The sequence below is a fragment of the Terrapene carolina genome, unplaced genomic scaffold (assembly GCF_002925995.2).
Source record: "Terrapene carolina triunguis isolate 2854851 unplaced genomic scaffold, T_m_triunguis-2.0 Scaffold247, whole genome shotgun sequence".
Classification (NCBI taxonomy): Eukaryota; Metazoa; Chordata; order Testudines; family Emydidae; genus Terrapene; species Terrapene triunguis.
Window position 1 is genome coordinate 8,196,064 of NW_020664598.1, and position 24,591 is coordinate 8,220,654.

At 42.8% G+C, this 24,591-nt stretch overlaps 1 protein-coding gene across 1 annotated transcript in view; it reads left to right on the forward strand.

Annotated features, from left to right (window-relative positions):
* The first annotated feature begins 812 nt into the window (after positions 1-812).
* Positions 813-24,591, forward strand: part of NUAK1 (NUAK family kinase 1) — a 56,158-nt gene continuing 32,379 nt past the window's right edge. The window contains exon 1 of the mRNA XM_024200082.2: positions 813-1,223. Within this exon, the coding sequence (XP_024055850.1) occupies positions 870-1,223 (354 nt within the window). The 5' untranslated portion in view covers positions 813-869. The remainder of the gene's footprint in view (positions 1,224-24,591) is intronic.

Below are 24,591 nucleotides of genomic sequence, written 5' to 3' on the forward strand. Positions count from 1 at the left end.
GCCACCGCCCCCCACCCCTGGCTGCCTGCTTCCCGCCCCCCGTTCAGCGCCTGCACTGGAGAGGGGCGGCTCCCGGCTGCAAATCCGCTAGGCGCTGCCTGCCCAAGCCAAGCCCGCAGGGAGGCGAGCGAGGCAGGCGGCGGACTGCCCGGGGCATGTGCGGAGCTGGGGCGGAGGAGGGACTGTGGCTTCCGCTCACGGCCGCGGCAAAGCGGCTGCTCGCCACAGCCAGGGCCGGGCTGAAGGGAACATGAGGAGGCGACTCCGGCGCCTGCTCTGCACGGAGAGAGCGGCTCGGCCGCCTAGCCCCGCCGCTGGCTCCAGCCCCAGCCCGGGCACCCTCCGCCACCAAATATAGCCCGAAGCAGAAGGGCACCTTCCAGCCGCACATGTGCGGCGGGGCCGGCGGCAGGGACAGCCAGCGCCGGGCCCGCGGGCTGTAGATACCGACACCCCCCGGCCGGGCAGCCAGGCTGAGTGAGGGGCCAGGCGGGGCAGTCTCCTCGGCGGCGGCGGCCGCTGCTGTAGCACAAAGACGGAACTCGTCTCCCCGCCACCCCCAGAACCGCTTCCCAGCCCGGGGCCACCGGCCAGGAGGGGGCTGCCCAGAACAGCTCCAGCCAGGGGATCCCCGCCAGCGGGGGCTTGCCGGGGCGGAGCGGGGTAGCTCCTGGGCGTCGCTTCTTCCCGGGGGGGCGGAGTGGGGTGGGGTGGGGTGGGGGGACTTGCCAAGCGGGGCTGCAGCGGCGCCTGTTCCCCGAGTGCCAAATGTGCCTCAGCAGCCGGAGAGTGGGGTGAGGGGGAGGAAGAGGAGGGGGAGGGGGCGCTGCGGATCCCCACCCCCCGGAGCAAGGGCTGGTGCACAGCAGATGTGGGGAGAGCGGAGAGGCAGCAGCTGCGCTCCCGCGAGTGCCCCCCGCGCCGTGCCGCCGCCGGAGATGGAGGGCGCTGAGCTGGATGCTGGCCGCGGCCCCTCTCCCCAGCGCTGCCTCTCCTGCGGCTCCCAGCCGGGCGCCGGCAAGGGAGCCGCGGCCCTGGAGGAGCCCGCGGAAGAGGCTCCATCCTCCGAGGTGACAGCGGCGCCGGAGCTGAGGAAACAGCAAGGGGTGAAGAGGCATCACCACAAGCACAACCTGAAGCACCGCTACGAGCTGCAGGAGACCCTGGGCAAGGGCACCTATGGCAAAGTCAAGAGGGCCATCGAGAGGTTTTCTGGCAGAGTGGTAAGGCAGCCTGAGCTGTTTTTCTTATAGCTTCCCAGAGAGAACACCGCTCCTCGGGTGCATCTTCCCAGGAGCTCGTTAGAGACCAGTCCCCTGACCATTAACTCAGAGGAGGTAGAAAGGAAAATGTGGCATTCAAGAGGTGCCCAAGCCACAAAGCTTCGAGCTGAAATTTCCCCATTGTATGGGAGAATATGAACCCAGCTCTTTGGGGTTCTACATTATACAGCTAGTTATGGAGTTTGAAACTAGATCTGAACAGTCTTCAAGTGCCTTTGGAACCAGTGTTTTGACTCCAGCCAAATACTTATGATGAAGCATGTGGGGTATTTATATAGTTGGGCATATTTACCTGGTGCCAACTGATATTTATGATTGGAATAAAATGTGTATTTTTGTTGGCCTTCACAGATGTGGCCATCATCACCAGTAACCTTATTTTTATTTCTAAGTCTGGAAATTTATAGTGCAATGAAGCTTGTTGTGTTCCCTTGCTGTGTTGAAGTGACCTTCAGAATGGTGTCAGAATATTAATTGTTATTTTTAAGTGATACATTGCAGTGATTTGTTGCAGTTAACTTTTGTGATCTGAACTTGGCTGACACCTAAAAATGCTGGGACTGCAATCCAGCCCCATTGAGTTTTACAGTCCAGTTCATGGCTCAGTTTTGTGGGATGGCTCAAGACCTAACACAGCCTTGAGGCCACCCTGTAATAACTGGAGCCCAGCAAGTCCTCCAACATCTCCTTCAGCATCATACAGATGGGCTCTTGTAATGCATCTGAAGTAACACACACATTGCCATTTGTTTTTCAATTGAAATACATCTCCAGTAGTAGGGCGATGGTACAAGGTGCAGCGAGTGCATTAGGGATTGCTTGCTCAGAGACATAGATGCTTTTCTGAAGACATCTTAACATATATTTCATTTGAGGTAGACTGATTTTCAGCAGACTTTGTACAAAAGCAAGACATTGCCATAGTGAGATACAAGTTTTGTTTAATTGCTGTTTTTGTTTTGGTTGTCTGCAAACCTAGCACATACCCGAAGGAAGAAACAGTAACTGCCAGTGAGATGGCTTTAACAAGGGACATTTACTTTACAACTAGATCTGTGTGTCAGCAGTTAAAACGAGAGTTTCAACCAAGCTGTACAATTACATTATGTGTTCTTTCATTTTACTAGCTCATTTGGAGGCTGGCTAAAGAGAAACCAGAGATGAACATTTCTGCACATGCTCACTTCAAGTACAAGATTTTTAATGTTTGCTGTCTTGGCTGGTCTAAAATTTCAGACTAACAGAAGCTAATGATCTCTATTATGGAGATGTTTTTTAGTTGCAAAAAGTAACAAACATCTATTTTTTAAACTTGAATAACTTAAAGAAGGATGTTGAATGGGCTTTAATCCGATTTGTTTAGGGGAAAACTCTTCTGAAAAGAGATGCAGTTTTTCAAATTTCAGTCTGAACTGAATCTATGTGGCTGAGGTAGCAAAGCTTGGGGAAATAGGGAGAAAGGGTGAAAATCACAATACAGCTGGATTCTTAAATGAAATAAAAATATTGCATCCAATCTGTTTACCGGTATCTAGAATACTTACTGGAGTATATTATAGCTTAATTTTATATTGTAAAACATAATCCTTGCCACATAGCATTTATTTTTTATTAATTAAGATACATTCAATTACAATGTAATGTTTTTGCCTGAACTCTCCTGTTTGAGCACATGTAAAATATCTGCATTTTGTCTGTTCTAAAGAATTTGAGCTAGTGGCCCTGAACCCAACCAGACATGAAGTTAATAGAAATGACCTTTTTCCCCCCCAGTTTTCCCCCTGACACCCGTACTTCGAGCACTAATTTCTCTCACAGACCACTTCACCCACAAGAGGAGAATGCAGCAAAAGGGGGCTGGGTCAGGAGAGGTACAGGGTTTTCATTCAACTTTTTTTCATTCTCTTTTCTTTCTTCCCTTCTATTCTCATTAGTCATCAGCATTTATGGCATCATTGAAAAGGCTTAAATAGATTCATACTGTGACCAGCAGGGGATGCACGGAGAGCAGTGTGGCAGGCACCATTCCATTATGTCTTAAGCACAAATTGTCCAATAACCAGAAGCTAGGTTTCAAGAGTCCCAAGGTCACTCTCTAACCTGGCTGTTTGCTTCCAATCATCTTTTTTCACTCAGCAGTATGTAAATAGTTCAAGCTGTATGGCAACAGATTGCAAACCTGAACCTTAGAAACAACATTACATTCCCAGTTATTAGCCCTGTCCAAGTGATCTGCGCTAACATATTTGGCCTTTAACATTTTTTATTAGCCAACAAGCAATTTAGCTATACAACATTTTGCTAAAGATTACTGCATGAGTAGCCAGACTTTCATATAAAATGTAAGCTTTGAATTTTGCATTCAGTTGTTTCTAACTGTAATAAACAACTTAACAACAAAGTCAATCGGCAGGTTTGAATGGCTAAGAGTCTGATTCTGATCTCACATTGCTGTAAATGAGAAGTAACACCACAGAAGGCAATGGAGTAATATCAGTACAAAACCAGCATGAGAGGAGAATTGAGTCCAGTATACATAAATGGCTCAATCCTGCCCCAACTGAAGTCAACAGCAAGTCTGTATTGACTTCAGTAGGAATAGTATTTGGCTTTGATTTAACAGGTTATGTGTATTTAGTTTATCTTTTTTTTTTACCATTTTGCATTGAAACATCTTCACAAAGTGTTCTGAAAGTAAAACTGCTAGGTGGATTGTATGAACTATTTAGTTTGTTGCTGAAAACAACTTATTTGAATGTGTACTAGTTACTACATACAATGTTGTGTGTTGCATGAAACAGAGAAATTAATACCCCAATATGATATTTTGGGGCACCCTGTTTTCCAAACAAGATTTCCTTATTTAGTACTGGTTGGGTATAACATTCACACCTTATGATATCTTAAGTGAAAGTTCCAATAAGTATAAGGGTGAAAAGAGGATATAGAAAGTCTGTGAAGTAGCATGTACATTGAAATTCCTGTAGATGTTTTCTCCACTTGTCCTCTTGCACATGAAAGCAGTAGAACAAAACTTTGCTCTTGTACTATAATCAGTACTGGTTAGCCAAGGAATCCATAGTTACAATCATATAAGTGCAAGGCATGCTAGGTAATGGTCATATGTGCCTGTACAGTGCACGGTGCATAGTGAAAGGAAATGCTGCAAGATGCTCATGCTAGGAAATGCTTGGTTTTGGGATAATTATCCTAAATTGCTGATAGGTCCTTTCAACCTTAATTCCATCTTTATGTAATTTTATTCTGGGATTACATATAAACCAGTAAATGATATTCTGCTGATACGATGCATGTTTTGGTTAATATCGGCAAAAGAAGGTTTAGTATTGTGAAAATTGGCAAGAATCCAGATGAAAGCCTGTTACATTGCATGATGCACTCAAAGCAAAGCAGAACTGGATTTTTTTTAAAAGAGGCACATCCAGAGCCCCTGCGGGTCCACTTATTTAGGGATTCCCTCTTGTGTCATCATTCAATCCCCACTCCATACCCCAATATCCCAATTATTCCATACAATATACAGTGTTATTAACAATTTTTCATGTGCCTACTCTCCAAGCACCCAGTCTCTGTCCCCTTCAACATTCACTCACTGGACAGATTTTTCTTTCTGCAGTGGCCAAGAGTGGGCTAGGGGAGTGGGAGCAGCAGCAGGGAATTTTTTTCTCTGGTCCCCTCCTGAGAGTCAGGGCTTTTATCTTCCTCCTGGCCAACAGAGGGCAAACAACATTACTCTTCTCTCCCTACCCCTAAGACAGGCATATTATTTTGAGAACTGATGACATGTTGTAGCACAACATAAAACACAGGCATTTCATGTATATTGGTACAGGTGTTTACATCTTATTTACTCTTCTGTATAGAAGTGCACCATGCAGCTCTCAGTCATAGGGACACTGCCAAATTAATTTTGGCTGCAAATTTACATTGTATAAAAGCAATCTCTTGCAAAATTTTAGATCAATAGAAACATTGGCACAGTTGAAAAAATTCCAATGAAAAAACCTTGTTTCAAAACAAATCAGCATTTTCCTGTAGTGTTGGAAACTCAAACATTGCTTTTGAGAACCTGAAAGTGAAATGGTGTAAACAAAGGGAAACTGGCTTCATTGATTGTCATTGCCCTGACAGAGAGAAGTAGAAAACATAATGACAGTAGTGACAAGTAAATTGGATTTTTTTTAAGTTTGGTCATTTTAATAATTAGGGTCTTATTTGTAACACACACATTTGTTTGTTTACAACAAGATTTTTTAAGTGGAGTATGTCCCAATTAACAAGATAAGAGCAGTTGTGCAGATCACAAGGAGTAGTGCCCCGATTCTCCATTCTGCTGAATTGATCTCAGTGTAGGAATGGAAGGGTGGGAGTAACGGGGTTGTGCACCACTTTAAAGCCTTCCAGTATTCTTGGTCCAGTCAACATTCTGCCCAGTCCTGAGGGCTATAGGGCTGCGCTAACGGACAATATGCTCTGGTTGCAGTGGCTGCAGACTGAGAATAGCAGCACCCACTCTTCATTCTGTCTTTCGGCATGCCCCATACATGGGGAACTGAGAAGGGTCTGGTGCAGTGCAGTTCCAGTAGAGCTCTGTGGCAAGTGGGGAACCACTTTATGGCAGATCCAGTTTATGTAACTTTTACATCAGCAAATTATATAAAGTGTCTGTCAGACAACCCATAATTGAGCCCTTTAGGGGTAGATCAGTAATCCGTTACAGCCAGAGGGAAAAAAAACATACATTAAAAGCAAGTTAATGTTGAAAAGTCAAGCACTCAAAAGTTAGGAAATGTCAGGGGTAAAGTTGTCTGTGGAACCTTAATTCAACTCTCTTGTATGCTTTATTTTAATTATGTGATCACGTCCTGTTTTATCCACAGGATTCCTCCCTCATACAGTGAATGGACAGTTGTTCAATACACCTCTACCCCGATATAACACTGTCCTCGGGAGCCAAAAAATCTTACCGCGTTCTAGGTGAAACCACGTTATATTGAACTTGCTTTGATCCGCCGGATGCGCAGCCTTCCCCCCCCCTCGGAGCTCTGCTTTACCGCGTTATATCCGAATTTGTGTTATATCGGGTCGCGTTATATCGGGGTAGAGGTATTTATTTTTATTCTCATTGTTCATGTGTGGCCCCATGCATTATTTCCTACACATTATTCAAACCAAATACAGAATTATAAATTTCCTTATAATTTTTCTATAGTGCTCTCATTGTAGTAACTTAGTTCATGACAAACATTAATTAATGTGTCTTTGGAACACTGCTGTGATGTGAAGTGGTATGATTATTATTCCCATTTTATGCATGGGGAAGTGAGGAGCAGAGGTTAAATCCAAAAGTGTCAAAAGTGTCAACATACTTTGGGTGCCCACTTTGAGATGCTGGGACCTGACTTTTTCAGAGTACTTAGCATTTTATAGCACTTTGTATGTTCAGAGTAGAGCTCCTGCAGACTTCTGTTGCTGTTGTGAGCGCTCAGCACTTCTGCAGATCAGACCCTAACACCTCAAGTCAAGCACCCAGAAAATGAGGAACACACAGTGGCCACCTGTAATTTTTTTGGCTTAATTGACTTGCCCAGCATCACACAGGAACTCTGTGGCAGGGATAGAATCCAGTTCCCCAAGGCAGCATTCAAGTGCCTTAGCCATGAGATCATCATTTCTTTTCTTGCAGTTCCCTGCCTCTTTCACTACGTACCTTCCAACTTCTGCAACAAATGAGGCAGGGGTCCCACAGACAACCCCCTTTACTACTCAACCCTGATTCGTTCCTAGAGCAGTCTTTCTCCCACTTGGCTCTGGGCTTTAGCAAGGCTGATTTTACCAGGCGCCATGGTAAAGAGGCAAGGAGCGGGATGAGCCTGGGGTGTGAGGCCACAGAAGGGAGCTTGGGGCAATGCGGGGTGGGTGGGGTGGAAGTGGCAGGGGCCAGGGACATCCATGGGGGGCGGGGAGGGGCAGCGGGGGCCAAGGGCATCAAAATACAACTATACCTTATTGAATCTGCAAAAAAAAAACAAAAAACCCTGCATAAATAAATTACAATGATTTGGACAAGTATATGTGCATATTTATTTGTTTTTCCTAAAGTTAATTAAGTATTTTAGGAAAATTTGTCAGAGCGGCCACCAGCAAGAGCTGGTGGCCGCACTTAGAAACCACCAAAAATTTTGTTGTGAAAACCCGCTATCTGCATTCCAGTCAAGCTGCACTCTCCTCTTCTGTACTGACGGGGAACAAGCTGGGGGAGCATTGAGAGTACAGGAGAGAGAGTCTTCCTGCTCTCAGTTCCTGTGCCTGGTGCCACAGTGGGACCTAACAGTTGCATGAAGCAATTGCAGGGAAGGTCTGAGCTCCTGCAGTGTCAGGATGGAGCATGCTCAGTCTTTCTGTGGAGACAGTGCATACATGCTCCAGTCATCACACAGGAGCTGTGAGAGGGTTGCAGCATGCTCTGTGCAGATGGAATCTTTGGCGAATTTAGCTCCAAACTCTAACAACACTCTATTGAGCATATGCAAACTGAGATTTTTCAGAGGCTTATGACTTTTGATAAATTTGGGCAAGTTTCCATGGAGATGAGAGAAGCTACATTCCTGACACCAGGGAGACCCCCTGCTAAATTTCAAATTCCTGCTCCAAAGCATGGAGGCGTTAGAGCTTAGTGAAAAAGTTATAAGACTTTTTTTTTTTAATAAGGGCAAAACAACATTTTTCATAACCTCCTTCTTGGAAATGGCTGAACCGCTAAAACTTTCCAGCAATATTCATCCTGAGGCAGATCCCAGCATGGAAAATTGGCAGTCCAAACAATTAAAATTTGTCAAAGATATAAGCAACTGAAAACAGAGCCTTATAACAGAAAGTGGCAGGCAACCTTAACTATGGGAATTGCTACCTGCACTGCCTATAATAAGCCTAAGCAAATTGGATTTGGGGACTGATTTTTGTTGTTTTGTTCCATCCCTACTTATTATGTAACTTTGTTCTAAAACAGTGGTGTAAATATTTCCTAATTAAATCCAATGGTGTATAATTTATTTTTACTTAAAGTCCTTCATAGAAAGTACCACAAATTTATTACAGTGAAGTATCATGAGGTAAGTGTCAAGTGGCTACATCCAACCCTCACATACATACTTGAGTATCTGAAATGTTCAGGAAGAGGTTGAGTTTCAGGGATTGAAATAGAAATTGATTGTCCTGTATTCTGCCATCCTTCCTAAAGCACAGCTCTCCAGATCCTCAAACTAGAGAGTGATTAGATCAAAGGGGGTGCTCCTAGCTAAAAATAACTTAATGGCTGAAAAATGTAGAAGCAAGTTAGTTTGGTGAAATAAATATTCTGTAAAAGTCTGCATCAATGAGTTGCCAGTAAGGACTCGTAGTTGTCTGAATATGATAGTTTTCACAAATCTTTTAGCTCTTTTAGCTCAGTCGGAGCCAGATGTTAACTCTGATTCTTGGGTGGACGTCGAGTGGGTGGCATTTACTGGAGGACTTTGGATCTATAAACAAGTGAATGGATTTCTAGGCTCTGGGATCCTATTTCTGGCTCTTCCACTGACTTGCTGTGTGATTTGGGGCAATTCAGTTAACGTCTCTGTGCCTCAGCTTGTCCATCTATAAAATAGGGATGCTGCTACTTTGCCACACAGAGAAGTTGTGTTAATTTATGGGCCAAATTCGGCCCTGATTTACACCCCATGCAATCTCACTGAAGTGAAAGTCGTGATAGAATGTGTCCTAGTGTTTATAAAGCAGCTCTCAGTTAAAAAAATGCTATAAGTACTAAGTTTTATTACAAATGGTTTCTGTTGTGTGTGAGAACACAACAGAATGGAAACTGTACAAAATATCTCTTGGTACATATTGATCAAATGTATTATGGTGTTAGGCTGTGTGTGATTTTATCTTTGCCTAAGAATCACAATTACAATATTACATGTGGAGAGCGCTTTCATACATATTCTAGTTTGAGCTCATCTGTGTTGGATAAAGCTATTTGGAACTTACAGTTCCTGATAAATATTGTTTATTCATTATAGAATTCTAATCACAATTACTATGTGAGTCAGGTTTTTTTTTGGTAAATAAATAACTAGAAGGTCTTTGCTGGATTGGAGAACCAATAAGCAGCAGGTGGTAGCCACAAAATACCAGAGGAGAAAGCCATACATGGGTTAAAAAACACTGACAATGTTTGGTAAACCTTGGCTACAGCCAGATCCACGTGCACAGATCCATGAAAATCAAAGGAGGGAGAACGTGGGAAACATTCTAGTGCCGTTATAGCACACACACATCTGCTGACATTTTTCTCTTGTTCTTTCCCCCCAGAAAGCAGAATTTGGCCCTACATTGTCAGGGCATGCACCTGATTCTTTAAAAAAATATTCTTGTTATACTTCTTTGTTTGAGACACACTTCTTTACAACTCCAACTATACCCCATATATGGACCAATCAGAAGTGTAATACTAGATATGCAAATTATATTGGTTGATGCATCTTTTAGCAGACAGGGATACCATGTGTGTCTATTTAACAAACGAAACCAAAAACTGTTTCCACATTTTGCTAGATATATGTCCAACAGTGAAAAAACTACAGAGCAAGGTAAAAACTGCATCTGTGTGTTGTTATATTTGATGACCAATTCACTAAAGCCATAAGTGTATCCAGGCTTTCAATAGTGTTCTCCTGCTGTTGCTTCCTGTACTCCCTGGCTATAGAATCAGGCACTGTGGCTCTCATTTGTCTTACCCACATGAAAGCCTTTAAGCATCTGTGAGTTATGATTTGAGAAGTATCTGCTTTTTAAACAGATTATATTTATCACCATGTCTGCACAGACAACATTGTACATTGTATAAATTAGAAGATCCTAGACCTTTGAACACTAGGGGGCTGGGTGAGGTATTCCATGAGAGTATAGCGTCTGGCCATACTGATCAAACATCCTGGACTCACACCAAAAATACCAGATGTTTAATTCATGTAGAGGCCCTTCCATCACCTTTAACTACATGTTCAAATGGGGAAAAAATGCCTGAATGCAGTCGTCCCTTGCTGTGGTGTTGTCTAATTTCTGATTGCAGCTAAAAATAATTTTTATACCTATCACCATGTGTACAAATTAAACAATCCCCAAGTCATGCCATTAAACTAATATGGATTATTGATATTTGTAATATCCCTGCTCTCCAAGGACAAATAGCACTGCTACTAGCTTCGATTGTTCCCAAGATATCAGACCTTGTAACTGCCACTGGTCCAGGATTCAATACAAGTCCTGGATCTTGCTTTAGTGTGATTTTTTTCAAGTCCTGATCTGACACACGGAGGAAAGGAATAAAATATTTTTATGGTTAGTTCCTTTTATTTAAAAAAAAATGGCTGATGTGGGAAAAGTGCTTGACAGGATTGGAATGTTAGGAGCAGTCCTGGTGGAATTAGATTCGTGAGCCAACTGTAGGTAAACTCAAAATTGCAAATTAAATGCAGTTCATTCCATAGGTTGTAGCTTATTTCATGGCCACAGTCCATTCCTTGGCGAAAATGATCACATGACCATCATCCTTCTATCCGAGACCAAAAGCTTTTTTTAATAAAGAGTTAATCTTCCATCAATACAACAATTAATCCCTAAGTAATTCCCCAGTCATCCCTCACAACCTACAACAGTTGTTCCTTGTCCACATGACTTCAGCAACATCCACACCACAGCACTCTTCCCTCCACAACCCCGTTGCCCACTGCACACCCCACATTTTGTTCACCTTCCATGTTCTCTCCCACATCCCTGCTCAGCCTCTCATGGTCTCCTTAAATGGACCATTCACCACCTCCTCACTCCCAGTGGGGCAGTTTTATAGTGCACTGTGGAACCAAGGAGGACATGAGGTGGGATGTGGGGGAGCTTGATGGTGATTGGAGATTTGATGCAGGGCAGGAGAGTGACTAGGGATCCTACTGTCTCTGTGACAAGGCATCAGTGCTTAAAGGGGCTCCTTCAGGCCTGTTGCCTTGGCTATCTGGTAGACCAAGTCAGCAGCACTGGGTAAGCGCTTGATGTGTTGGTATTTTGGCATAGAGGCCCTTAGTTACCTTGGCACTGCTGCTGGCATATTGGAGAGCTCAGGCAGGAGCACTGGAGGAGCCAAGTGTCTGAGCTGAGGCACTGGTGCTTGAAAGACTCCCCATGGTGCGAGTGTTTCAGTGTGTTGGAGAGCTGAGTCAGCAGTGTTTGTGGGGATGAAGGGAGCAGGGTGTCTTTAAGCACCGATGCCTTGGCACAGACACAGTGATTTGTACATACTTGACTGAAAAAAATAGAACATTTGTTTGTCCTACGAAGGATTATTCTGCCAAAGTTGGAGACTAAATTCAGTCATTAAGATATAGAGCAGAGAGATTTTGGTCCTGCTTTAGGTGGAAATCACAGTGCAGTTTTGACAATGGAGTTGCTACTGATGCCTCCAGAATATATTTCCCATACACCGAAAAGGGATCTAATCCCTACTATAACTATCAATCTTGACACAATCCTAATGATGGACATGCTAGAGGACACTTCCAAATACAGTGAATATTATGGAGGAGATTTGTTTAATTTAAAAATGAATCTGAATATTTTCCTTGTAGAACCTGCTTCATAATCTAGCAATGAGGGTTAGATAAAAACATCTCTGCAAGGCAGCATGAACTTTAGGATCAGTGTTTGCTAATGATCATAATTGAAAATAACTGGTTTACTTATTATTGATACAAATGATTATCCATATTTAAGCAAAAGATTAACAAAGAAAAATGACTGTGCATCATTTGTTTAAAAAAACAACCCACTATCATACACATTTGGAATTTTTGTTTTGTTTTTGCCGGGCTTTGCGACATAAAGTCATAATACGTTTTGGTTCCATATTGGGGCTTTTAATTATGTTTGTCACAAGGAATGACATGCTTTAAATAGTGTAGTCCTGGAATTTAGAACCCTTGCATCTGTAGTTAAATTTGAAATGAAGACTTACCTCATAATCATCTTAGCAGTGTTCTGTGGTTTGTTGTTCCAAGTGGAACATTTTGGCATAGGAAAAAGTGACCATCGGGAGAATACTGAAGAGTGAAACCTCCTTGGTAGCTGAATGCTCAGCAGGAGGGTAGGTTGACTAACACTGCACTCCCTGAGGCTTGAAGTAGTTGCGTACCGATATGAAATATTATAGCCTGTAAAAATACCAGCTAAAATACAGTACTACTACCTTACCACAAGAGTATTTAAAATACATTAGAAAGCAGTACAGCTGGACCTACACCAATGGGTAAAAACATTTAATAACTCTGTTGTGATAGCAGTGGTTAGCTAAACATTTGTTTGTTTGACGTTACGTCTATTTTTATGGTTCGTTGGTCCCAGTCATCTGAGAATGAGCTTTAGTTGGCCTTAATTAACCCAGATAAGGGTGTGCATGAGGGGGGTACTCACCTCCCTCCCACAAGCAAAGAATATTTGAACCTTGTCTGCATATGAGTAATAGGACGTTTATCCATTTCTTTATCCTGAGCTGCCTTTTCTTTATATAATTCAACTTTTCCTCATTCATTTTTATTTATAGGCTTTTTCTGTGGTGCTTGTCATCACCATAATGTCGGAGCACCCCACAGCCATTGACATAGCCTTGCTACATCCCTTTGAGATAGGAAGAATTATTTCTCCCAGGTTACAGAAGGGGAAATGAGGTCTGGTTTATACTGAAAAGTTTTGCCAGCATAGCTATATCAGTTAGGATTATGAAAAAATAAAATCATACCCTTAACCAACACAGCTTATGCCAGCAAAAGCCCTACTGTAAACACAGCTATACTGGCAAAAAAAAAGTCTATGTGCTGGTATAGCTTATTTCATTTGAGGGAACTGGACTGAGCTATACTGTCAAGAGGTTTTTTGTTTGTTTGTTTGTTTTTCTGGAATAAGCTGTGTCTCCATTAGGAGGGTTTGACGGTATAACGATACTGGTTTAGCTATACTGACAAACCCTTCCTAGTGAAGACAAGGCCTCAGGCAATGAGAGATTAAGTGACTTGCCCAAGGTCACACAAGAAATTTGTGGCAGAGCCAGAAACAGAAGCCCAATCTCCCAAGTGTCACTCCAGTGCCTTAATCATAAGCCTAGCCTTCTTCTACTTGACTATATATGGCAGCTTCATACATCCCAGGAAAAGGCTGCACTTCCTCTGTGACAAGTAAAGTGAGTATCTTCCTTTGAGGCTGTAGTTGTATCCCATGAGCACCGTAGATGTTATCTTTTCTTCCACCCACAGACTGTCTCCTCTTCTTCATGCCCAGATCCTACCCCATTATCAGCTTAAGTAGTTAAGACTCATAATGAACAAGGGCCTTCAGCAAAAAATTGTGCAACATATTGGCAGCCAAGTGATTGGCTGGCCCTCTTTTTCAGCAACAGTCTTATTCTGAGTATAATTCAAGAGTTTTCTATGCATCTCTTTATTTCAGTGAAATAAGTATAGTCTCAGTTCATCCTGTCTAGCATTTCATTATAAAAATGTGTTCTAACAGAACCATGAAATGCTTCATTGTGGAGTGAATATTACCATGGAAGAATTCATTAGAGAAAAGAATTTCATTATGTACTTTAACCTCCCTCCTTCCAGCCTTCCTCACATGCGAAGAAAACTGTGTAGCCATGAATGTTACTGGCGATCATTATTCACTCTCCGTGAATGTAAAACAGAAAATCACATTCCTTGTGACGTCTTTGGGCCAAATTCTGCTCTTGGTTACACTAGCTCTGTTGTAAGCTGAAGAATTTTGGCCCTTTGTTTCAGTTGATGTATTTGTTTAATGCAGGCAAGGGCTAAACGACACACTTGAAAGCAATCTGTGTTATTGTCTGTAGAACAGAGCTTGTGTTTTATGAACTGGCTGATCATAAAGGCAGCATAAATCATGTAAAGCATTCTCATTTGCTTTTTCTCTTTTTTGCAGATGGGGCTCATAGAGTAGAATTGCAGTCAAATGTCTGCTCCAGGATATTTTAGTTGAACTGTATGAGTCCATTAAACAAATGTAATGGCTTTTTGGAAAGAAGTGCTCTGTGTTTCAAACCAAATGTTTTACATAGAGAACATCTGGGTATTACTGGTGTTTGTGTGTACAGCACATCAGACTGCAGCCTTAGTGAGCTCAGTTGGGAGGTTGCCTGGGATGTGGTTGTAGGATATGACAGTTCAGTTGTTATAGGGAATAATTTGTATGAAGTATTGCCATAAACTGGATGTTTGGCGCAGGCAGCTGTGTCTTTGTTTCACTGTACACCCAAATTCTTCTCATTATCTGCCCAACAAAGCCCTCTATGACACTTTAACAGCCTATTATATAAGCTAATTTAAATGTTGGCTCATTCTGAGCTATGGCATGCACATTAAAGCACACTTCAGAAAGCAGTCACAGTAAAAGGAGGGCTAAGATTGCTTCATTTTCAACAAGGCAGCTCTGTTAATCCTTGTCATGGATTATCTGATGCAATTGAGAGGTTAATGCAGTGCTTGCACAAGTTAATATAGGATTGAGCTGGAAGTTATCAGTATTCTAGTGGTAGCCATGTGCATTCTTGTTTTTTTAGGAATGTAAAAATGCAAAACCAGCAAAACACATAATTTAATACAATGCATGGTTTTATCCAGAGGCTAAAAAAAGGACTTAATTGCTGGTGTAATTCCATTGAATGTAATGTATTTGGTTTTATTTTAGCTAAGTCAGGATTAGTATATTTCTAGGACATGGAGCCAATAATTTATGTAGAAAATGTCACAAATGTTTTTATTTAGGATCTGTTTTAAAAATTAAATTATTTCTGCCACTTAGCAAAGGAATGCCTGGCTCAAATGAGATGAAAGTGGTTCTGAGTTCCAGAGTAGCAATGCAACCTCCTCCTTCAGGGTAGTTTAAGTAAAAAGTTAAATAAAATGGCTCAGGCAGTCGCTAGCTCAGTCCCTCATGGACAGCAATTCACATTGCACAGCACCACTTAAATAGTTCTACGCAGTACGACATGATTTGTGGTATTTGCTGGGATGAAATTCTGGACCAAGTAGCATGAGAGGGAATTGTTCTCCACTCTGGGGACGGTGGTACATCCAAGTCTGTGTTAAGGTCACTGGCAGGGTGAAGTGGGAAGCCTGTGTTGCTGCTGGTGCTCTACCTAACTTTTTGGCAAAAGGATCCCAGAAATCTGAGCACTGACTCTCCCCTTGTTCAGTTGACTCTGGCTAAGGCAGCTGCCAGGAAAAGGGGGTGTGCGTGTGATGGGGGTGGGGGCTACAGTCTGAGTGAAATTACACAGTCCGAGTGAGTTCATTGCCAAAGGCTTTTTTACCCATTCCTTTGTTCTGGGTTGCCTCTTTTTCAAATTTAATTCTCCCCCAACTGTTCAGAACAACCACCTTGATTTCTGAACAGGGAGAATAGGTACCCTTCTCTGTGGCTGCAAAATTGCTTGGTAACCAGCTGCTAGATCTTGTGATAGGACAATTCATTCTTCACCCTCCCTGTCACATCTTTGTCCACTCCAGTACTACTGGCCCAGGAGAACCTGAGCATGGTTGTTTCTGTATTACCCTTTCCACCGAGCCATTAGGTTGGCCCCTCTCATTTACTTTTGATAAATAGAAAGGAGCAGCAGCAGGTCCCTCTGCTTTCAGGGATACAGATATTTCTTAGAAATCAGAGACGGATGGAAAAATAATGTTAGCAATTCCCTTCTTCCCTCTGTAATAATTCCATGGAACTCTGTAATAATTTCCAGGATGGTCCATAACCAAAAAGGGCAATTAAATTAATACCATTCAGGCTAAACAAGATGAAACCAAAGTAGAATTATTACAAAAACGAGAGGAGAGTTTAGTATTACAGAATGATCTGCAGACCTAGAACAAAAGGAAACTGGGTGAGGTTTAACTGACAAAGTTGCCAACATTTGAAAATATTTTCCAGGGTCAATTCTCCAATCAGGATGGGGGACTGTGGGTTACTAGGCCCCCAGTAGAGGATTGTATTTGCAGCCTGGTCCATTTTAGAAAATTATAATTTAGCCATCAGGACCTCAGAGTTGATACTCCTGTGTGATAAACTGAAGCCCCTGCCCCTCCCTCTTCATTACATACCTCTGTGCACTTTATATCATATTCCCTGTATAGTACACCACCCCTTGTATCATAATTGCTGCCCACAATTGGCAAACCTAAAGCCTGAATTTCCTACACACCCAAAACTCCCATTGACCTAACTGGAAATTTTAGATGCTCAAGAAATACAGGTCTGGGCCTTGATTAGCACAGCCATAACCCAGCAATATGGATTCTTTAAAAATAAACTTTTCAAAGAAAACCTCTTCATGCTGTGGCACTCAGACTGAAATAATAATCTCTTTTCCCTTTTAATTAACTCTCATCCTGCTTCTAAGACCAACAGTGCCAGGGGAATAAAACAAAATTCACATAAAACCCAGGATGAGCATTGTAAAAGCGTATGCATGAGCACATAACCCCTCTTCCCCTCTCCACATTTATACTATAAAATTACCTCTCATTAATGATGGAGAGGAGAACCCCCAAAAGTCTGTGGTTTGATGAGCATACAGCAGTCCTGATGCTTCTCTGAATCTATAGAGGCCATGTGAGCTGGTGCCCTGTTACGTCAGCACCTCCCTTTGGTCAGACAGATTGTTGCACAGAGTCTGTTCAGTTCAGCAGGGCAGTCAGTCCCCCCTTCTTGTCTGAATCTCTGTAGTCCTACTCTGCAGGCAAAGACATTAAATTCTCTCTCACTGGAGTGTATGGGCTTCTCCTTATGTTTGGCAGGGGTTAGCTGTTCCTTGTCCTCAAGAGGTCTGGAACCCCCTTTGGTTCTTAAGTTTATGTTAAGGGATAGGTTGGAGAACCCAAGCCCACCCATCAATTGGGTTCCAGCTCAGGGCCCTCAACCCTGGCAGGCAGAATCAACCCTCAACAATTCTTCTGCTGTACCCTGAGCTCCATCCTACCTCCCTTAGTTCTATTGGTTTCTGCAGCCTGTGGTGCTGGTCATCCCTTCTCTGGGGTGTTGTCCTTCTGGGACAGCTTCTCACCAGCTTGCTGGCAGGACCTACTTTCTCTAGTCTGCTTCTTCCTCTGGCAGCCACCCCACCCCTGTGCTTCTCAGCTCTTTTATTCTCCCAGCTGCTGTAAGGCTGCCAATCAGTGTTGGCTGGTAGTTCCTGCATTAACTCATTGGATGCCAGGCCAGCATGGAGTCTATACACCCCATGACAGGCCTTTGGTCCATTATCTTCTCACACCACTCTACCTGCTGTGGGGCCTTATGGCAAACCTTAGGCTGCTGCAGGCCATCTTTAGTGCATTAGGGGTGTGGCCAATAGACATTTTCCCCTCTCTGTGACATACTGAGGGGAGGATGGCAGACCTCTTCCCTCAGTAGTGTCTTCAGGGAGTACCATTTTCCTCTCACAGTGGGTTGGTCCTGCTCCCATTGAAGTCAAGGGCAAAACTCCTACTGGCTTCAATGGGAGCTAGATTTTGATTGTTTAGAGAAGCATGCAGTGCTTCTCCCCTACTGTCTTCATTTTGAGAGAATGCTTTGTAGATTACTCCTTTGTTAGAGCTCTGTCAGAGAAAGCCAAGTATTTTTATTAGCATGCACGTGCCCATGTAATGGGCCTTATTATTAAGATAAGTTTAATTATCTTAGTGGCAGTATACAGTAGAGAGAGAAAATAGGGTAAAGAGTTCCCTTAATGTAGGCAGTGTTAAACTTGTCAATCCATATCATCATCAGCTGGACCTTATGTTTGAAAGGAAAATGTACCTGCAGGTAGGTCCTTGGAAAATTCTAGTTAATTGTAAGAAAGAGTTTTAAAATCATCCAAAACCCTTCTCTTGTTTTATGTGTGTCATTTATCTAGCGTCTTTCACGTAAACATATGCCAATATGTTACAAACTTTTCTAACTGATGAAGTACATTGTTGCAACTGTTTAACACACACAACAACAGGATGCAAGTTTCTAAGAGGATGTGAATAATATTTACCAGTTTAAATTTGGGGGGGGGGGGAATAGTAGACAAGGAGAATATATTCAAACTGGAGTTTTGTCACAACACCAAGGCTAGGACCCTTATGCTTGAGAAAAGTGTAAGGGATTTTTTAAATGACCACAAGTGACCAGCATCTTGCTTTTACATTTCATCCCAAATCAGCACCTCCAAAGGCAGAGTGCCCTCTAACACTATGTTTCAAGACCGATTCACAATGAAGATGTTGCCTACTGAATCATTAAAGATCCTTTCTACTGCTTCAGTTTGGCATTTTTCATTGTATCATTGGCTATGGCAGCTGAGAAATCAAGCCGCAGAATTAATTTGAAAACTGTCTTCCAGGATTTGGAGGAGGAATCTTTAGTAACCATGCAAAACTGAGCACAGTGATCATGGGACTTGTGAATTATTTCACTCCCCTTTTCCCTGATTTGCCAGTATTTTAAATTAGTAATAAACATTCTGCACGTGGACTTGCAGACCTTAAAGGACTGGTACATGACACACTTGCAGTAAGTTTTCCTCCCTTGCACATGTTCTGGATGGTGCTGTGCTGTGTTTGGAAGCTGATCAATAACAAAGATTTCACAATTGTAACCTTATTCAAACTATGATATAAACAGACATTGAAACAGATGCTACTAGGTTTTTTTCCTACTTATAAGTAAAGTCAGCTCTTTTTTTTTTTTTCCAACAAAATTGTAACCTGGAAGGAAAGCAGTTAGACATTGTGGAATCCCAATTCCTTGTTGCATTTGGCTTTAGTAAATGTGGAAGCCAAAAATAAACATCTGCTTGGCAACTTCACCAGAAGTTAATATAAATGCAGTTTTTATCCTTTCAATGAAAATGGCATTCAGTATTGGTTAACATTTCTTAAGGAAGAGTGACTGTGTAGTTAAGGTTGTAAGACAGTTTTTATTTTAATTCCAATTATGGACCTGTGGATCTCTACTCTTCAGTAGCTCCCCACGCAATTCCACTTCGAGAAAGTTACAGCAATCTTCTTCCCTAGTTCCTGAACTATCATTGCTCTCCACCACTCCTTCCTGGGGAGATGGAGTCTTTGTGAATGAGGTGGGATGGACATTACAGAGTTCAAGGGAAAAAAAGGAAAATGACTGGAACTGTGTATTCTGTAGATACCATGGCAAACTTGCTTCACTGTTGATTGTGCCAGAGTGGAGTGTTTCTGGAACTGCAGTGGTATATTATAACTGATATAACGTGGGTGGATATCGAGAGAATGGATTAAAGTTGATCCAGTGTTTGAAAAATTGGATAACACTTAAGTCCTAAGAATGTTTATGATATATTTATTCTTCTTTTGAACATAACTACTGCAATATGGAATTGTATTATTGCCATATTTAAATGGGGAAGGTGGCTTTCTATAGAGTTGTAAGGTCCATCAATTTATGTGTTGGTTTTGGGATGTGAAATCTTCTGTGGCAACTGGATTGAGACTACCAAATTTAAGAGCTATCAGATGGTAACTGATTTAGGCTGGATTTGAACCAGCAATAATCTAGAAATAGAAGGTTTTATTGCTCATTGACTGAGCCCTCCAATTGCCCCTTTCCAAGATCCACTGCACAGAGATGGAACACAAGTAACCAAATTGCTAACCCATATTTTAAGTCCTGTTGGGAAGAAGATTTATGCCAGACCAGATGAATTGCCTTTTATTTCTGAGGGTAAATCAATCTTGAAATGGTTGATGCAGAGCTGTCATTTCCAGTTGGAAATAATGAAAAGACAAGGCAGAGCTCCTTCCGAATGCCAAAAGAATGGGTCTGCCCAGGGAATTTTATTAGAGGATGCACAGTAAAAATATGCTAAGCTGCATTTACACAGCAGACTGAGGACAACAGGTACCAAACAATGAAGGGATGTAAATTTTCCAGCAGGGCATTACTCAGGAAATACGCACATAAATCCTGTTAACATATACCATGGACAAGGATGAGGGCAGAAGGGGAGGAAAGGTGTTGCACAATATGCCTCCTGTCACCCACTTTGTATATGTACAGCATAAATCTCTTGTTCTGATTGCTTCTAGTGCTCATACCCGGTTACACAGGCAGTTTTCTGAGTCTGTGAATAAAGGAGGCATGCTAAAGGCAATGAAAATCAACCTAATATTTCTGAATCACTAATTCCTCTTCTATTGCTGAGTCACCACTCATGATATGATAATGATATGATAAAGCCAACAAAATTGGAAACAAAGAAGTAAAACACAGATAAAAGTATCCTGGCTCTCTCTAAAGGCACAGGCACACAATGTCTCATCTTATGCAAATCAAATTTTGATTTGACATTTATCATCTAGACCCAGGACTTCCAGTGCCTGAGCAGGAGAGAGTTTCTCGACAGGCAGAGATATGGTAGCAGTAAATCAGCTTCAGATTTGGAAAATAGAATCTTTTTCATATGACACATTGGGATGTAGAAGATTGAAGCAGATGGTTACAGTTGTTCTGTTTTTACCATACTGAATGAGTTTGCTGTAAAAGTTACCTCGCCTTTTAAGAGAGAGAAATCAAAGGTGCCTACATAACCTTTGGTTGGCACGTGCATGCTTGCCCTTATGTGCTTGTTGATGCAGCTGCTGGCTCTCAAACAACAGCATTCGTCTTTGGAAACATCCATGTAATGACATGAACAAACACGCAAATAAAAAAAAAAAAGCAAAATCCCTGAGGTTTAAATCAGCAGGGTTCCATTGGGTACAGATTGCACCATTGCTTGCTTAGAGGAAAGCATTTAAGCAACTTCCCTGATTATGACACAGTTTGCCAATCTACTAAACAATGGAGTTGGGTAGTTTATAAATAATTAATTAGGAATTTGCCGCGTGATTGTCTCCCAGGCAGTATCTCCATGGAGATGATTTAGCTTGCGGGATCTGAAAAGTAACATTCTCCAAGATGATGGTATTGTGATGGCCTCACTCTCTCTGCCCTGCAAAAAGAGAACACTCTGAGATGTATCAGTCCAACGTACAAGGCCAGGCACTAATTTTACAGCAACTCATATAATGCCTTTTTATTTGACTTTCCACTCAGCATATGAAATGTTTTCTATGTCTCTGCAGAAGCCTCTTGTAAACAGTTTTCCGTTTATATTGAATATGGCTTGAAGTCAGATTGCCAAGAGAGCTGTACTTCTCCATCTCCGGCTAAGAGTAGGAGTATGGCCCAGGAGTATGGAAAGACACACAGGAGGGGGCTCTAGGAGAGGAAATCTCCACAAGGATGCCCTTGTGGAGTTCCTTCCTGATTGTTCACTTTCCCCATGGAATAACCCATGGGATCTGCCCCCAAACCTAGCAGATCTAAAAGAGCCCTTTACCTAGCTCTGATCCCTGGTGCCTCCCTGGACCCTGGCAGAGCAACTCCAATGGAATCACACTTGCAAGGGCCCCTTCCACCCCAATCTACTGCAGCTGCCCCAGTGACTGCCCGGGGAAGGAGGGGAGGCTCCATGAAAAATATAATACAGTCCCAACCTTTATTATTTTTTCTGGCTATGCTCCATAGGACTGGGGGAGGAACATGTCTCCTGCTCCCTCCCACAAACACTGGCTCTACTCCTGGTCTACCTCATCCTGCCACTCCTTGCATTTGGTCCACCCAATCTATAACTCCACACATAGAACACAAGAACAGCCATACTGGGTCAGACCAGTGGTCCAACCTCGTACTCCTGGGGGGATTCTGTGCCAAAAAGTTAAAAATTCTGCAACAAAAAATTAAAAATTATGCACACAATATTTTCAGATTCTGCAAAATTCTGCATATTTTCTTTGTCAAAATAACACAATATAATTTCAACTATTTCAACACCAGTTTCAACTATTTTTGGTAATTTATTTCAAAATACCTGTCCGCAAGTATGTCTATAACAATACAGACAACAAAAAAGATTCAGGAAATGTTTTTTGACAAATAGATTCCTTAATAGGCATATTAATACAGAACTCTGAGTAAGAATACATTTAAACTACAATACAGAACCATATTTCCCACACCCCTCAGAAGCAGTGCAAAGGCTTGGGGGAGGCAGGGGTAACAGAGGAGCCCAGGGAGAGGGAAGTAAATTGCTGGGAAGGAGCCTGGGTGTGAACTTGGAGGGCTGTTGGGTATGGGTGGGAAAAGTATGGAATAAGTTTGGGGGGGGGGCAGGGAGGGATTATTAGGGAGCTTCCCCCATGCAGACCCTGGCTGACCCCTAGCCTCTCCCATTCAGTCAGGCACTTCTTCTTCTTCACCCCTGTCCCCATGTGTCCCTGCACTCCCATCTGTCCTTGCACCCCTGTCCGCATGTGTCCCTCCACCCCCACTCAGATACCTACTCCCCCCATCCCCATGTGGCCCTGCACCCCTCCCCCCAGTCCCCATGTGTCTTTGTGCTCCCATTCAGCCACCCCATCCCCATGTGTCCCTGTGCCCCCTCCTCATCCCCCATGTGTCTCTGTGCCCCCACCCAGCCACTGCCCTGTCCCTATGTGTCCCTATACCCCTTTCCCCATCCCCATGTGTTTCTGTGCCACCACTTAGACACCTTCTGTCCCTATGTAGTTCTGCACCCTCTTCCCCAATCACCATGTGGCCCTGCACCTCCCTCCCCCGTGGCTCTGTGCCTCCACTCCCTTTCAGCTCCTGTCCCAGTCTGTCCTCCCCTACTAGCCCTTATGAGCCCCTGTCTGACCCCCCAGCAGTCCCACGCTGTCTGTCTCCCCATAGCCCCTGTCTCCTGACCTGGCCTGACAGGAGCTGCAAATAGGGCAGGTTTTTTCTCTTCCCTAGCTGGCTGGAAGCTGCTGCTGTGTTCTATCACCACAGTGCCCTCTGGTGGGCAAAAGGCAGAACTGCAGCAACATTTCATCAGAAGCTTTTTTCTATGCAAAAAATTAAAAATATGCATAGCTCACACAGTAGAACAGAATTCCCCCAGGAGTAAACTAGCCCAGTATCCTGTCATCTGACAGTGGCTAATGCCAGGGGCTTCCAAGAGAGTGAACAGAACAGGGCAATCATCAAGTGATCCATCCCCTGTCATCCAGTCCCAGCATCTGGCAGTCAGCACTGGCTCTTGACCTACATCTTCCATGAAGTCCAGAGGAGGGGAAACAGAGCCACAGACCTGGCTGGACCTGACTACTTCCCATCACACAGTGATGATCCCCTCTGGTCAAAGATTTGAGGAAGTGGTGGCCTGTGTATGCTTTAAAACACCCCCCACCCCTCCACACAGAGACCCAAAAAAGAAGCAAACCCTATTCTGCTTTAAATAACTTTTTTAAGCTGCATTTTTAACATATTTCCTAGTGACAGTAGTTGGTCTTCCTCCCTCAGGGGACTGCATTCTCTCCTGATGTCATTTTCCCTGCACTCTTAGAATGCTGTTGCAGTAACAAATTGGAATTTGCTCCACAGCCTAACTGGTACGTCTAAGGTTGAATCAGCTTAAAATTCCCAGCCTCCACAGTGAAATGGAACAGCTTGTGAGCACACAGATGGATCTTTCTTTGTTTATTTTTCAAACACAAAAATATTCTACAGAATAGAAGATAGTTTTCTTATCAGCCAAACTGAACATATTGTATACAGAAATTACTGGGGGAGATTCTATGGCCTGTTATGCAGGAGGACTGGCTAGATAATCATAATGGCTCCTTCTGGCCTTAAAAATCTATAAATCTATGCCATAGAGCAAATTCTGCCTTTGTTTACATTCGTGCAATCCCAGGGGGAAATGAGTCAGAATTTGGCACATTGTCTTTAAAAATCAGTTAGAAACAGACAAAAGGAACTGTTTTATTCTTTCATGAAAATATTGCTTTATTGTTCAAGATTAAGTCTGTACGGCTTAATCTCCACCCTCACCTGCCAATAACCTGATGGCCAGATTGGTCCCACAAACATACATATCTACTGGGAACTGAATGAGTGCCCAGGAGGTGGACACCTACTACCTACTTGTACACTTTACCAAGTGTTTATAATATGTCATATTTTGCTGTGCACAACGCTTTTACTGTATCTTTATGGAAAATTCCAACCATTTTGCTTTGCCCAGAAGTCTGGAAGAAGTGAAACATTTCTCATGAAGATAGCACTGAACGTACAGAAACCTTTGTAACTGTCATGAACC